The sequence below is a fragment of the Gambusia affinis genome, linkage group LG14 (genome assembly GCF_019740435.1).
Source record: "Gambusia affinis linkage group LG14, SWU_Gaff_1.0, whole genome shotgun sequence".
NCBI classification, from domain to species: Eukaryota; Metazoa; Chordata; class Actinopteri; order Cyprinodontiformes; family Poeciliidae; genus Gambusia; species Gambusia affinis.
In genome coordinates, this window is record NC_057881.1 from 5,495,991 (window position 1) to 5,513,124 (window position 17,134).

A 17,134-nucleotide genomic window follows, 5' to 3' on the forward strand; every position below is an offset into this window, starting at 1 on the left:
CCAAAATAACATTTGCAAAAAAGTGATTATCAAATTTGTTTACGGTACATTTAGGAATTGATATTTTGATTCTTACTGACATGTAAAAACTGACAGAACAGAGGTGAATAAATAGTCATTTGGTTTAAAATCACCCTTACATTTTATTCTTAGTAGTATAAAATTGGGTTATACTATTTTCCTTTTTTACAGCTGCCATGAAGTCTTCTGTATTTATAGTTTTCAAACTACGAGCCCGACTTTCAACACAGTAAGTTCAAATGAAGTAAAGTCATCTTACTTTTAGGGAAAAAATACTTGCCAGTAATCTTAGCAATCAGTAATTCAGTAGTTGTGTTTCAATTACTTTTTGCATTTTGTGCTGTACAAAAGACAATTAACTAAAATATTTTTTTAATTCAAACATTTGGTCTCGGCCTTAGATTCAAAAGAATTGTTCTTGTCTCCAACACTGGTGTTGACCACTAAATTAGGTCATGTATAGTCTTTTTCTTTGATTCAGGATAATAAACAAAGACTTCAGCAAGATATTGAAAAACAATTTACAGAACACATCTAGTAATTTGATCTTTAGAAATTTCATCTTTACATAAACCTTTGATGAATGTACATGTTAGTTGAGTATGATTGTTAAAGCCAATTTTTTGAGAAACTCCAAAATGACAAATGACAGTCCACAAATTTCTAATATTTAGGTATCTCTAAACACTGAAAATACCATCCATGCCATACAAAGATCACACTGATTGAATTCCTCCACTCTGACATTTTTTAATAGCCTGTGGGTTTTCATCAAATCCCCATGTTATAGCTAATTTGTGCCAACAAACCACTAAAAGACATTAACCGACTCACACTATGAACAACAACACCTTCTACTAATTAATCACTGATGCACAGTTTCATTGTCATGTAGAGAAATGACCCAGATTAAATCAGAGACGGTTCCTATAATTAGTGGAACTGTGTGTTTACGTTGCAGGTCTCCGACCGTGCTGCTGCACCAGCTAACAGATCAATAGGTGTCTGTACCAATTAGCATTCAGAGAAACAGGAGTCTCCATTATCACAGTTGCAGTTGTCACTGAGCTGTTGATTTAGACAGTGCATTCACCATATACAAAGATAAACCTACTGACAGGATATCCACAGTGACCTGCAAAAGAGTTCACGCAACTCGACTGCAAAACTTAAATATATTTCAGCACTATTTCATGTGCCACAGAAACACAAGGTAGCACATTGATTTTGAAGCAGAAATAAAGGCATACATTGTTTTTAATAATGTTCAATAATGGATTTTCACACAATTACCGGCTACAAGTCCTTTCGGATGTGTGTTGACCAGCTCTGGGAACCTAGATACTCTTGAAAATGCGCTTAAGTTAAATCAGACTGACTGAAAGTTCGGTTTGTTTAGGGAGATATGAATGTGTGATCAAAGTCTAGGTCATTAAAGTGAACTCTGGTGCAATTTGAATGTATATGTGAATGCCAAGCGGATGGAAGACCACCTCAAAAGCAGGAAGGGAATTAACATGCAGTGCATTGTGGGTAAATACAGCCAAAGCAGCACTGGTGGGTAGAGATCTGGTATTTTTTCTACTCTGTATATTACATACTGAATTAAAATAAGATCACGATAGTAAGCTCTACAGGGAATCAATAGTAAGTGAAGAAATAAACAGAGTAAGATAAGTTAGTTACTCTTTCCAAAGCCCCCAAAGACATTAATCATTGCTGAGAACAAGAAATGATTTTACTCAAAGTCCCAGGACTGCATGGCAGGGCTTACACATAGCTAGATAAAATTCAGAATAAGAATTTATTTTGAATAAAGGGAAATGGACAGACAGAACTTATTTGCTTACTCCCTAAAGGAAAATAACTACTACAGTGTCACATTTCTGGAAAAAAAATCAATATATCTGTAGAAACATGAACTTGTGGTGATACACTCTTAGAAACATGAGTGAAAAGCCATCCCGTCTGCCTCCAAGAGGGCACGGGCCGCCAGAGGACTGCAGCAACGTTGTAATCCTAACTGCAGACCAGTGGTGCAATCTGTTGTTTTAATTCATCTTTTTGTCCTGCCTTGTTGAATCTGTCGTGCTAACTGTAGCCTCCAGAGTCCGTACTTCTACTCTCATAACAGGTATTGTCAACAATATGAATCTCAGTAGAAGGATGTGACAATAAAACCTGCTAGTCAATTTTTAGAGAAGGTACACTGCCTCCAGGGGTTAAATAAAATCAGTCTGCAACACTCTTTTCGCCTTGATAAAAGGAGTTATTTTATCATGTCTCGGGGTAAATTGTGGGTCTGTCACTTTGACTTGATCTAAACAGTCTTGTTTTATAAAAACAACATGAGGCTTCTGTACCACCAGGGAGGAAGAAGGGAGTGAAGATGTTTTGTCAACAGGATAAGAAGTGAAGTTCAAACAACATTAGTTCATATTGAATTTGGAGGAATCTTGTTTTGCTCCTCGATGAGTGTAAGCATTGCTTTCAGAAGGAAATATATGGAAAATACAAAAAGACCTGCTAAGTTGGGTAAGCGTTTTCACCACTAGGTGCAACAAATGGGGATATGGAAGCAATAGGGGAATCCTAGTAACTGAAGAAATACTGGCACAGTGCAAAAAAATACATCCAATTCCAAGAACATAAAAAAAAAAAAAAAAGTTTGATATTTTTACACAGTTATGTTTTTCATCTTTTGAGGTCTGAATAGGAGGGGGAAATGCATTGATGTTGGTAGAGCTGGTGCTGTATCCACAAAATGACTGCGATTTATCACACGGGAAATTGCCCATGTCAGAGTAAAGTGTTTTTGGGGAGATGGAAATACCGAATTTATCATTTAGTCTGACCGCTTCAATAACTCTCATCCTTTGGCAAATAAAAGATATTTTTCCAAGACTGATACTGTGTGTGCCATATATGAACAAAGGGGATTTAATCAGATTTTGTAGCTTTTGGACACAAATCTGCCAGTCATCGTTTGGTCATATTCATCTAACAAAATGATATGTTCATCGTCTTGGCAACATTGTCATTTTTACTGCTGGTTGATGTTGCACTTAGTTTTTCATGCTAGGTTTTAGTTGCGTGTCCCCATTTTTATTGTTTTGTTCTGCTGTCTGCTGTCTTGGATGTGTATATATGTTTATATGTATGTATATATTGTATATCATATGTCATCTGAAGAACAGTCCCAGGATTCAAGGACCGATGTCCAACCCTACTATTCAAGTTTTTTGGTTCATTCCCAGAAACAGAACCAAACTTAGACAAGCAACATTCACTTTCTATGCTCCGCTAATCTGGAACAAACTTCCAGAAAAATGCAAAATAGCCAAAACACTGAGTTTTTAAATCAAGGTTAAAAACGAACCTGCTTAGAGTGGTCTCTGATCCATAACTTGAAAAGTTAATAATACATTTGATGTATATTTGCATGATTATTTTGATTATGTCATTTGACAAAATGTAATGTTTATTGCTATTTCATAATTAGGTTTTTATGGTTTAAAGCACTTTGAACTGCCATGTTGCTGAAATGTTTTATACAGGGAAACTTGACCTGTTTCTTAAGTGCTAAGATGGATTATTTAAAATTTAAGTTCAAAATTGTTAAAATCAGACCAAACTATTCAGACTATGTGTTTCACCTCAGCTGTTTGCTCTCCCTTAAATGGACTATTTATCATTTACCAAAAGAGTGTGCTTCAATTGGACAGGTATGATAGTTTAGCAGAACTCTGGCACATACCAAATAAGCAAAATCTAGATCCTCTGAAAATGGATATCAGTCCACTTGCCAATAAACCTTGATGTAGTTGAGTTAAAAAGTGAGGAAGCAAACAATCTAGCTGCAAACCAAAAAGAAAGAGAAACTCTACATGAATTTGTTTGGCACTACTTGCCCAACTGAAGTACTGTGAGTTCCCCAGTCTATCCTTGTGGGAAAGCACCTTAAGAAGAAACTGGGAATTTTAAATTCAGCTGAAATAGACACAAATGCCCAAAACATAGAGTTGGCTTGTATGATGACATCTTCTTTTTCATGATCTGCTACATTTTGTGCAGCTCGGTCATCTTAGTGTGGACTTATCACAACATATATACAGCACTAGAACCTAAAGCAAATCTTCAACTCTTTAACAACCTGAGGTTGAAGTGTTTTGTTCAGACAGCAAATTTAGAATGACTAAACTCTGTAACTTAAACTACATATTCAACAGAAATTCTGATTATCAGAAGGTTTAAATCTTTCAGTTTCTTGCACCTTTTTCAATAGAAATATGCACTGAAAAGACAAGTCAGAGCATTTTTTCCACAAAATGTCCTAAATTCTAAAGGCAAACTAAACTTTGTGCCTTATTTTGTTTTACTTTCTTCCCATACTTGCACAATTACAATACCTTAGGTAGAAACATGTATCTTCTGAAAAGCATATTCATAAGAATTGAGAAGTCCCTGCACACCTTTCATTATAATGGATGATAATGGTCCAGCACTGCTCTTCTCCCACACTTTTTATTCGCGCTTCTTCCGTCTCCCACTGGTAGCCTGTTAACGAGCACCATTGAGCTAGAAATAAAGATGGTCTGGCTGTGCTTCTCACATTACTGAAAAACAATGAGGCAGGAGACTGACTGCACTCCAAAACCTTAAGGAAAGAGTTCAAGTGCTTGACCTTTCTCTGATTGCTTGTTTTCTGCTTTGTCTGTCTCTCCAGTAGTTCTAACTGGCTGCAGTGTTTGTATTTATGTTGTAGGAACATAAATCCATTTCCAGTCACATAGTGATGACTTGCCAGAAAAGTTAAAAAACAAAAAAAGTCCTTTTTAATAACTCATTGAATTTTAAAGACTTTGAGGTTATCTCTTCAGTTGTTTGAGTGCTGATGTGGATGTGGTCTCAGTGACCAAAGAAAGAATTGGGTACTGTGTAAACAGAGATAGTGTCTCAACACTGTTGTACTTCTTAAAGAGAATTTTTTATCTGTCGATTCATCTTCACGCTCTTCTTTTTTTAAACTCTCTCTTCCTTTGCTAAGTGTGCGATTTTCTGAGAAAAGTACTGAACTTTTCTGTTGAGCTCCTTGTTGGTTTTTAACAAATGTCCTCAAGAATATCTTGCGGTCGGAAAGTAAGTCTTAAAACTCAGTTTGAGATTTCTGTAAGAATACCATTATATCAGGAAAAAGTTATGCTTGAGATGGCAGGTTAGTGGTATTTATTTATGCTTCATTTTAAACATTTAAATCAAGCAGAATCTTTAACAAACACTCACCAGGCATGTTAATATGTCCATCTCGCCAATATAAGGTCGGATCTCCCCTATGCACCACAAATCTGGATTAAACTTCTAGAAAATTATAAAACAGCCAAAACACTGAGTTCCTTTTAAATCAAGTCTAAAATCCCGCCTGTTTAGAGTTGCTTTTGAAACATTATAAATGAAACATCAACAATTTGCTGTGTAATGATTGCACTTGACAATTACTGACTGTGTTCTATATCTTTGTATTTTCTCTGTGCGTCTGTTTTTATGATATAAAGCAGTGGTCCCCAACCACGGGCATGGACGGTGCGGTCCCGTGGACCAATTGGTACCGGACGCGCAAGAACTAATAAAATATGTCCGTTCTATGTATTGAGTCTGGAGGCTTTTATTTTGAAAATCGTGGATGCGAGGTTGAGTCTTGCGCCCCCCGTTGACGATCCTCACAGCATGCACCCCCTGTTGACGATCCTCTACGCGCGCACCGTTCGACGATCCTCTGGCATTACCCCCGGTCCGCATGGAAATTCTGAAAGGCTTTGGCCGGTCCGCTGTAATAAAAAGGTTGGGGACCACTGATATAAAGCACTTTGAACTGCTTTGTTACTGAAATGTGCTATAGAAATAAACTTGATTGATTTATTGATTGATTTGAATTTTAGTACTGCCATAATTTTCCGCAGCAATAATTCACTGAGGTGTTAGGAAGCATTTTTCATAGATTTATGTCCATATTGATATGGCAGATTTACAAGCTGCACAAAAATAATGTAAATTTTTCTTCCCACTACATTGCAGATATGCTGTCTTAGTCTCTTAGTGACTGCGGAGGCCAAAATGATATACTGTGGTTGTAAGAGAGCTCAACCTCCTAATAGGTAGTCTGCTCTGATCTGCCCTGTAAAGAATCAGTGATATTGCTTCAGTCCCGTTGATAGTTCAGCTGAATAACAAGGTAGCAATAAGAGTCCACTATCTCAATGTCAGTACCCTGGATCTTCACTGGTGTTAGTGTGCAAGGGTCTGGATCTGTGGAACCAGTTTCTTTGTTTTCCTCATTTTGATCAAGAGGTAGTTCTGCTGCCACTCGTCTGAAAAGTCCATTGCCTGTACTCTGAGGCAGCTTCCCTTTCCACCATGGCAGAAGATCACACGTCACTCCAGGCTTAGCTTCTCATCCTGGATTGGACAGTAAATTTTAGAATTCATTTTAAGATTTTAATATTCACTTTTAGGGCCCCGGTGTATTAATGACCTGCTAGAACCACAGTTATACAGTAAATTTCAGTTACTGTATAACTGAAATTTACTTATCACTTATTACTGATTTATCAAAGAACTTCTGAAGATGACAGCCTCGGTAGTCGATGGAGAAGTTTGCAGTGTAGATGGTGAAGAGGAAAGTTTTGAGTCACTTATTACATTTTTACACATGGTAGTCAAGTAGGCAGCTAATTATGGCACCGAGTCTTGTCAAGTGGTTTTCAGAACTGCCATTGCCGAGGCTTTGGCTCATGATTTATCATGACCAGAATAAAGGTTTTTTGATGATGACTCATATTCTGCCAGAGTTTGTTTTCTAAGACTGTAAGAGTTAAGGCAGTATATTTTTGTCATTCAAGCGCTCACTGGTGGTGTCTTTTGCTGATATTTATATTATTTGAAAATTAAAGCTGACTTTGGCTGACGGTTGTGGGTCCTTTTGTTCCTTATGGATGTAGGTTTCATTAGGTTCTCAAAAAACAAATTATTAGTAAGGAGTTCATACCAAGTCTATTTTCTGTACTCAAGGAATTTTCCCAGGCACGAGAAAACTCAGCATGAACCATCTGGCTTTCTTTGAATTTCCCTGAACTGGTAAAAACCCACAACAGTCCTTTAGAGGAAGGACAAGATAAATTGCCTGCCGTTTCACTCCAAGAGTCGTTAATTATTCAAGAAACACAAATCAAATCCAGAACAAATGCCTGAGCTGCAGACTTCCTGCTTGTTATTGAGATACAGCAGCATAGCTGCTTGACTTTTAGTTGTTTTTCTGGTGGGTCTCTCTTCCATGGTGTTGGAGCTTAATGTCCGCTGGACCTGTGAAAAAATAAATACATTTCTAAAAGTCTTTTGTTTGAAATTTGTTTTTCTGTTTAACTGATACAACCAAGTCATTTGCACAACTTTACATGCTTAAATAAATAAAAAAAATTCTTTGCATTTCGGGTTTGTTGTCAAAAAACGGGTCACATTTTTAGCATTTCCATCTGCTATCTGTGAGTGCTCTCATCCTTTGCATCTGCCCACTCCTGAAACACACACTCACGAGTTCAACATGCAAAGCAGACAAGTCAGTGGGGAGGGTGTAACCAAAATAAACATGGCAGGTGTTACTGTACACTGCCAGCGGGTATTTCTTACTTCACTGTTTCTAGTAGTAGGAAGCTTGACGATGATGAGTGGGTTTTACACGCTGCAGCTTTACATAGTTTCTTACTCTACTCTGCTATTTGTTCAGATTCACAGAGCAGTATTACTTCTATTTTTGATTTGGCATCATGCTTAATCTGATGCTGTCTTTTCTGATAGGATCCAGGAGTGTTTTAATATTATAAATATTTATACCCTGTGAAAAGACAGCTTGTTTTTCAGAAGTATCCAAATTGATTGCTCCTTGCAATATTGCACCACTGAATCTGTACTATATTTAGATCAAGAGGATGCAACCGATTATACATTTTAAATCAAATTCTGATTTCATTCACTACTAGCCAGTTTTCTATAGTAACAGCCAAGTTGGCACTTCATTGAGAATATTGGCTTTTGGAGGACTCTAAATAATTTCATCTGTTACAAAGACCTGTACAGTATAAGATATACACTGCTTAAGAAGAAATAAGAGTACCAACAAAAATAATATGTTGGTGATGTCAGGGATATTAATACTCGTATTTGTAATGGTCATTTCACTAATAGCAGGGTTGACATGAAACCCTCTTGATTAACCTGTCCATCTAAATTCCAGCTTTCACTTGGAATCAACCTCAGAAAAAGGAGAAGACCTCAGGGATCTTAGGTTTTTCTTAGTAATAAACTTGTGTCAGTGGTTGCTATACTCCAACTCTTTTTATTTCTATCCTGAAAGTTTTTACTTTGATCATAAAAAGCTGTTGTTTTATTGTTTTTCATTTTGTTTTTTGCATTAACTCTGTCTTAGGCCAGAGGAAAGAAGCATTCTCAGTAGGGGCTACTAGTGGGCTTATAGATACGAACAATCAATTTAAATCTTTAGAGTTCCACGTTTAAGATGTAGCTGTTTCTGTTTAGTTTAAGATAAAACCTGCAAAAACACAGAAATACAAACATTAATACAAAGTTAGCTTAACAATGGTATGAGCAGAGCTCAAATCAGTTCACCCTAAAGAGTTGCAACACATTCTCACACCCGACTCGTCATATATTGACGAGTTGGGACGCCGTCTGACCATGCGTCACATATTGACGCGAAGGGTAGCCCCTTCGCGTCAATATGTCAACGACAAACGAGTTCCTTCACCGTAAAATGTTGGTGAATTTGACGATTTTGGAAGGTTGTTTTATGTTTTACATGGATTATTCATGCGAAGGGTCCTCGCAAACACTGCCGAAACTTCAAAACCCCGCAAATTGGTTAGGTTTAGGGAAAAAATTACGGTAAGGCATAAGGTAAAACCCCTCGCGTCACATATTGACGCGAAAGGACGTCCCACGCGTCAATATATGACGAGTTGGGAGTGAGAACGGGTTGAGAGTTGTGGTGACAGGCAGCATCTTCCCAGTAAACACTGGTGTTCTTTTAATGTATAAATGTGTTCCACTTATTTTAACACTCCTGGTGGCGATCAAATCAGCTGACTGGGATTTTAAGAGATTTAGAACCCACTCCTTAATGTTTTTTTTTTTAAATTGATTACAAAGAAAAACTGGTGTTTATAAGACACCTGTTTTCAGAAAAATCAGCTTTATAATATTCTGTGTGCAGTTAAACTGTCTCCATGCTCTACGATCCTCCACACAAACAGTTATGATGGCAGGTTGACATAGCACTGTAAAAAAACAAATGGGATGTGACTTAAGACCTGACTCTACCACCAGCTCCAGTTAATCACTGAAATCCCTGTTTGTTTCAAGGCTTGAGTTCTGCTGCTTCAGGCAATAAAAACTAGCATTTTTTTTCTTTTTTCACTTTAATCCTCACATGTACAAGTTTGAGATATGGAGGATTTATTATATTTTGAATATAATATTTGAGGTCTGATGAGTGGTTGAGCATTTCAGCAGCTAAGTTCAGGTAGATTCTGTTTGAAAGAAATATTATTTTATGTGATTTTATTAAAGCCCAAGATACACAAGGTAGTACAGAACTGTGTAATTACACACTTTAATCACATCAAATGTCTATACAAAAGTACTTTTCAAAGGTAATGAGATATTTTAACACAGATCAAATACCCCACATCTTCTTGAAGGTGTTAAGTCCAATTAATAATCAGAATATGAAACTATATTGAAAAATTAATTTTGATTAGATTGGTTCTGTCACACCCACCAGCTCTTTTCAGCCCACACTTTTGAGTCCGCCCTTTTTAACTGTGTGCCCAAACTCAGACACCCAGCTAATGAACACTGCTTCTTCTGGTCTTCTTCCTTCAGCGGCCATTTTGGATGACCAGTCTGTGTGTGGTCGTGGTGAGCGTCTGGCTCTGGCTCTGGCCAGGGAGAACATTAACAATCAGATGGAGGGTTCTGCCCAGGCCAGGGTAGAGGTGGATGTCTACGAGCTACAGAAGGATTCCCAGTACGACACCACCGACACCAGTAAGCCCCGTCATTCCCTCTGACTGCAGGTGACATATTCGTACATGTAAAGCCATTTCTCAAGAGTCATGAAAAAATTGGATTCCTTTCAGAAGTTTGACTTGCACATTAATCCTTGTTTCTTGAAATTGTTCTTTTCTATAATAAGGCTGAATTATGGTGGATAAAAAGGCCAGAGTTATTTTGTTACTGTAGGTAAATATATCATGAAAGCTACATAAGGCAATTGAGTACAAATATGTAAAACCATTTGTTTTTTTTGTTTGTTTGTTTTTTTATCTAACAAATCAAAGTTAGTTTGATAGAAAAAATTATTTATCCGGTGCTGTAAATCGCAGAATAGCTATGCTTCAGTACAGCTGAATACTTAATGTTAAACCTGTTTAAGTTTTACTCAAGGCCATTTTATGTGACTAAGTTTAATGCAACTGATTTTACTGAGAAAGATTAGTTAAATGAAAGTAATCATCCTTTTGTTTTTATTGAGAAATGGCAAACGTGATATAAAACATACTCTACTAACAGCAGTTGTTATGTCAGGTTGAAGCTATTTATTGTGAACTGGTGCTGCATAAATAAACTGAAGTGAATTTAATTAACTGACTGCTGTAATATTAGACACTGACAGAGTAATTTGGCTGGAGGTGCAGGGAAAGGGAAAGAAAGCCTCCAGTGATGTTGGGAAATGTTATATAAGGCTAAATAGATGTTCTGGGCCCTGACACAGATATTATACGAACAGAGGTTTTCTTTAGACTTTGCTCTGAGGCTTACAACTTCTCCCTTTTTTACTGTAACAATGTTCGTTTAGACAAAAACTTACATTTTGGATTCTCCAGACTATAGGACGTGTCTCCAAAAAGGATTTTCCTCCACATTTTGCATCACGACACAAGACACAGAACAGTATGATAGCGGGACATTTCTAAGCCATTTATACTTACAGTATATTTCTTAACCGGGTTAACTTGGCACGTTTGGTAATTGTTTACAAGTATTGTTTAGGTCCACAGTTCTTCGTTGATTTCTTTTGATTTTCCCTTGATATAACACCAATGTTTAAAATGTTGCCTTTAAGCCCGTCCATAGAAGTCCTTCATTTAACTTTAATGTTTTGAACATACACATAAAAAAGTCATAATATTAAAAATGTTTAGAAATATTTTTAAAGACATACTAATTATTGAATGGACAAACTTCTGAATTTGAAAAAAGTTAGACCATCCAAATATTTCTCTCCATAGCTTACCATTTAGCAAAAATTTATAATCCTTTCTTAACAAACAGGAGAAGCTTAGCCTGATTTATTCATAGAAATTGCTAAAAAATCCTAATGTGTTTTTGCAGAGTATTTTTGTTAAGGCTTCCATATAAATTTATGAATGCTACATAAAATTATTATTAAAAAAATCTGTCTTGGAGAAATTTACCTTCCTTTGAACTAAATTAGATTTACAAAGTACATTTTTAGTTTAAATCTAGTTTACTGTCCATGTTGACTGCGTCAGATGAGCAGTAATTTTCTTTCCAGGTGGTAATCAGGACATTAAAGAACAAGTCATAGGAACACAAGGACGGCTGGCTCGTGGCGATGTTTCACCGTTTCAAGGTGTAGAACGTTGGTGTGAAGCGAGGTCATGCCGACCTCAAAGCTTGCAGCATTCTGAATGAGCAGCTGCTGATGACGTTTATTGATTATGAACTGCCAGCGGTATGAGAGGAGACTTCCCAGAGGACAGGCAGTTAGGTTTTCTTTCAGAGTGGAGCACATAAACACACACTGACTAGTCCAAAACGACACAACAAGTGCAGGGGAAACCTGGCTAATTAAACCAGAATATTGAAAATTCTCCAGCTGTCCATGTTACCTTGGAACTTTACTTCATACCTATAGTAAAGTTGGTACATTGATTTAAAAATATAGAAGTAAAATGTTATCTCTGTAGAGTAAGACAAACATCACATACCTATGATACCTCATGTGGCAAATAACTGAACCCTTTTCAGATTAAATGTCAACATTATTTATTTGTCTGGCTTAGGAACAGCTTTACATTAATATACCATTTTTATTCTAAGAAAGCACACCATTCACCAAATAACATTACTCACTGAGAGCATCTGTAATCAGAACTGTGTCTAGTAATAATAATAATAATAATAATAATAATAATAATAATAATAATAGAGGAAGTAGGTTGTGGTCTAAGAGAGAAATTCAAATGATTGACTTTGAATCATTTGAATTCAAAGTCAATCATTTCTGGGTCTACATTAATGTAGACGTATATTAATGTAGGTAAGATCAAATATAATTTTATTTGTCTCCCATAGGAGAAATTTATGTTGGAAGCAGGGGCAAAACTGCAATAAAATAAATAAATACATAAAAACAAGAATACATACATTAAAGGTGACCATTAATGTAGGTTTATATTAATGTATCGAATACCTACATTGCAGTAATGTAGGCATAATAGAGTGGGATAATAGACATACATTATTTTTGTAGGTTTATTGTGTCAATAATAAGAATGGAGATGGTAAAATTTTACCCACAGTTTATATTTTTGTCTGTATTCCTTTTAAAATTATAATTAGAATGGCCAAAAAATGACATTCAAGTTATTCAAGATATTCAAGTTAACTTTAATTTAACACTGACCTCTGTCTCTGCATCCTTTGTCCCCATTAGTGTGCCAGATCCTGCCTAAGGGCGTGGTCTCAGTGATCGGCCCTGCCTCCAGTCCCGCCTCTGGGTCGACAATCAGTCACATCTGTGGGGAGAAAGAGGTGAGCCATCTCTAGCCTCAAGCCATCTGATTATGTCAGTGCATGAAACTTCACAGGCCTATCAACTTAGAGCCGAAACTCAATCAGTCCAAACAGATTGTTTCTCAATGTCAGTAAGTCGGTTCTAATTTCTTCAGAAAGTGTTTGGAAACCATCCATAACAAAGAGACCTGCATGTCTCCTGATCCATTACATGGAAAGTTATGTGTTTGGTAGTTTCAAACTCACTTAAGACAGGTTAAAATGAATTAATTTATGTTCGTAGTTCACCGCCTGAACTCCAACATGAACAAGTTCTTGTTCATTAATCACGTTTTGTATAAATTAACACAGCAATATATTGGTCCTGACATAATTTCTAAATTAGCACAAGGTTTATGATACTGCCTGTTTTCCATTTGATTACCTCCTGTTGTCTTTGCTCACATAAAATGTGTTTTATGATAAAATGGCTGCTATCATTCACATATTTTAATAGTTTCATCAAAAGCAATTAAATTGTGACTGAAAAGCGCTCCATGCTTTACTGGGCTAACAACGTTTCTGTGGTCACCTTTGACCCTCATTAAGTCAGCACTGATAAGATTTGGTATTGGTTTTGTTTTGTTGTCCATAAAACTATTATTTTACAATCCAACACCCACAGTAATACCAAATAACATAGTTAAATTCAAAATTACTTGGACAAAAGCATTTTTTTCTTGCATACGTGTTGATAATTCTACAGCTCTGAAATCAGAATACACTCAGGTCATCTGCATGTGATCTTGGTGGTATAAGAGTTAATCAACTATGGCATTCTTCCCCAATAGAAAATTGATTATTTTTAAACAAACTAGCTGATGAAATCTTCAGTCACATAAATGAAATACATCTCTGTGTTTCTTTTGGTTAATTTATTGCATGATTGTTATAGAAGAGTTCAAAGCTAGGCATTTTCTGCTTGCATGTTTCTTCTGACTATAAATAATATTAACATTCCTCTCAAAGTTCTAACTAGTATCTGACAGGGTAAATGTGAGGAAAACTCAAATATTAGGGTAATGGCAAGGAGGCCCTTCAATCTTGAATATCATCACGAAAGATAAACGATAAAAATACGGAAACATGCAAGTGCTGCAAAAGCTTGATCACTGCAATCTCAATCAGATCAAAAGTTTTTGGTTTATAGCAAAATAAAAATAAAATGATCAGGAGTTTTAATTACTTTGGTCACATGGTAAGTGGTTAAGTGGACATTTTGTCCTAATTTCTAGCAGCCCATTTGGCTCCTTTATAAAAACCAAGATTTGATTTTCAGCAAACTATCATTATTCTCATCTACTGTGTTATTAATAACAATAATAAACTTTGCACTCATACTAGAATAAAAGAGATTACATTTGATTTAAAAACAAAATAGCCAACTCAAAATTTTGAAATAGTATGTATGTTTTAAGTCACTGCCAATAATGTTCAGTAAAAAAATTAAAAATGATTAAATGCTTAATGACTTATGAGAAAGAAATCTTATCAGTCTCAATGCAAATGTTGCCAGATCCACTCTCATGCAGATGCTAAAGCATTCTGACTGAGTACTGAACTCATGTTCACACTTTCAGTGAATCCACATCGCTACAATCTCACTCTTTATTTTCAGCCTCTAGCCATCGTCTTATCCTGAACCCTGTACCTGACATGTCTCATAATACCGGATTCTAAGTTTCTTCTGTACATTATGTTTTGCCGATCCGAGCAAAGCCCAGTTGAGTTAATTACAGCTTAGCTTTTAAATTGCTGTGGGTGTTAGTCAAGGCTAAAGTTCAGACATTTCTCCTGTCACTACATTCATCATTCATTACTGAAGTGAATCACTTTTAAATCTCTCATTAATTTCTCAGTTTTATACAAACCTTCAGGTCACAGCAGCCATGCTCTGGTGTTTATACTATAAGAGAAGTCATTTAAAATTGTAGTCTATGAAGAAATGATCTTACCAGTAGTCTTTGAGTTTTCTTTTTCTTGGTTCTAGCTTTTGAAGGACACTCAAACTACTTGCAAATTTCCTTCTGAGATGGATGTTCTTTATTTGGTACCAATGTTTATGAAGTAATTAAAAACAAGAATACATACACACACCTACAGATAAACACAGACAAGAAAACATTAATGATGTTTTGCAATATAAAGTTTAAAGCCATTTGAGTTGCTTCTTTAAAAAGAAGTGAAAATAAGTTTCTGTTTTTATTTTCTTTTTTTCAAAACCAAAATAGCAGAAAAAATAAATGTGTTCTGCAGTACTTTTCAAATGTTTATTTTTTCTAAAAAAGCCTAGGCTTTGGTGTTCAGATTTCCTTTCTGACAATGGATAAAGACGGACTTGCCTGTAAGTGATGACATATGATTTTGCCTGTTGTGACCTTAATTTTAGTTTTTTCCGCTTTTGCTTTCCTCCCTTCTATGTCTTTTCTTCCTCTTGCACAGTGTTCAGGTCTTCAGCTTGATCAAAAGTTGCACAGCTTCTCTGTACTACTGTCTTTCTTTGTCTTCATCTGTCTGGATTCAGATTCCTCATGTGAAGATCGGCCCTGAAGAAACCCCAAAACTGCCATACCTGCGCTTTGCCTCGGTGACTCTCTACCCGAGTAACGAAGACCTCAGCCTGGCCATCGGATCCATCCTGCAGTCCTTTGGCTACCCAACAGCTAGCCTCATTTGTGCTAAAGCAGAGTGTGAGTTCATTTGTTTCTTATAATTCAGTCTCATTTAATTTATGGCCAAAACAAATCATTTAATGCAGTTGTGGATTTACTGGTAACACTGTAAGTTGAATTTGAGTTTCTGGTTAGTTACTCTTATTCCTTTCTGATTTTCTTTCTGTCTGTTTATTGACACTGTGCTGGATTTAGGTGCTTGTGCTGAGCAAGTGCATTGCATCCATCAAGGTTTTTGGTTTTCAAAGCAGTAGCTATTTCAAACTCTGTAGAGTTCACTGATGTGTCCAGACGATACGTTCATTGTGAGCTTAGGGTTTGCCAAATCCGATCCTACCTGCTGAGGCGGTGAATCTGAAAGACCTTTGGAGATTTCCTGTCCTGTCTGGCAGCTGGAATATGTCCACAAATCCTTAAAGTCAGAGCAGATATGAACTTGATTTGTTGCAGCACATCCTTCAACATAATGTAGCCACTTCATGATTTGGCTCAGCTTGGACCAATGTTGTCTTCTGACTCAGAGCACCCCACAAACCTTAAGGGCTTTTTGTTAATTTGTTAACATAATGCAAGGTTCTGGAATAAAAATTTGGACTTAAAAATTGTTTACCAATATGTGACATACATTTGGTATATTTTTTATACTTTCTTCTTTCCTGCTTCCTATTAGTTCTGTGTATCTACTTTTCCCTGTAAATGTGTTCCTACCAGAGTTTCTTCAAATATCTTTAAACAACTTTAAAATAACAAAAAACAATCATGTTAATTATTTACTAGTAAAACAGCAAATACTCAAAGACATGAAAAAGAAAAAAAAAAAAAAATGTTTTGAAAGCTATTCCATGTCTGATTTGGGAGTCTAATGACAATGGCTGCCATATGTTATAATAACGGGAAGCTTCCTAACGTTTTCATAATTGACTGCCAGTTTAGAAGGCCAGCTGTTTTAATGCTTCAGAGTAGTATAAAGGAAAAAAAGCATGTCAAAGAACTGATGCAAACATCTGTCACTAAATAGCCAAACTATGATTCCCAGAGTCAAAATGCATTAGATTCCTGGATTTGTTATTCTTTTTGCAATCACAGTTAGAATCCAATTCTTTGAGTTCAGAATTCACTTGTTTATACTGATCATGAATATACATACATATATATATATATATATATATATATATACATATATATATATATATATATATATATATATATATATATATATATATTTATTTATATATATATATGCTTTCTGTCTTCTTTATGTCGTTATTGTTTGATATCTCAGTGTAATAAGCTTTTAATTTTGTAATTTGTCGTTCTCTCTGCGCTCTTGGAATTCAGTCACTATCTGTTCCCGAATTTACAACATTTTGCCCTTTTTATTTCTAGGGCACAAACCGTCCATAAAGGCACCTCATCCATTTTGCTAAAAATTGTGATGGTCATCACGCCTATTTGTCATTTCACACCATGTGCTTATAGAGCCTCTTCAGTTACCATAGGCAACATCTGTC

At 36.0% G+C, this 17,134-nt stretch overlaps 1 protein-coding gene across 2 annotated transcripts in view; it reads left to right on the forward strand.

Annotated features, from left to right (window-relative positions):
- Positions 1–17,134, forward strand: part of LOC122844157 (glutamate receptor ionotropic, kainate 5-like) — a 192,385-nt gene that overhangs the window by 113,046 nt on the left and 62,205 nt on the right. For both annotated transcript variants that reach the window (XM_044139370.1, XM_044139369.1), the window contains exons 4-6: positions 9,973–10,137; positions 12,833–12,930; positions 15,476–15,641. In XM_044139370.1, coding sequence (XP_043995305.1) covers positions 9,973–10,137; positions 12,833–12,930; positions 15,476–15,641 — 429 coding nt within the window. The remainder of the gene's footprint in view (positions 1–9,972; positions 10,138–12,832; positions 12,931–15,475; positions 15,642–17,134) is intronic.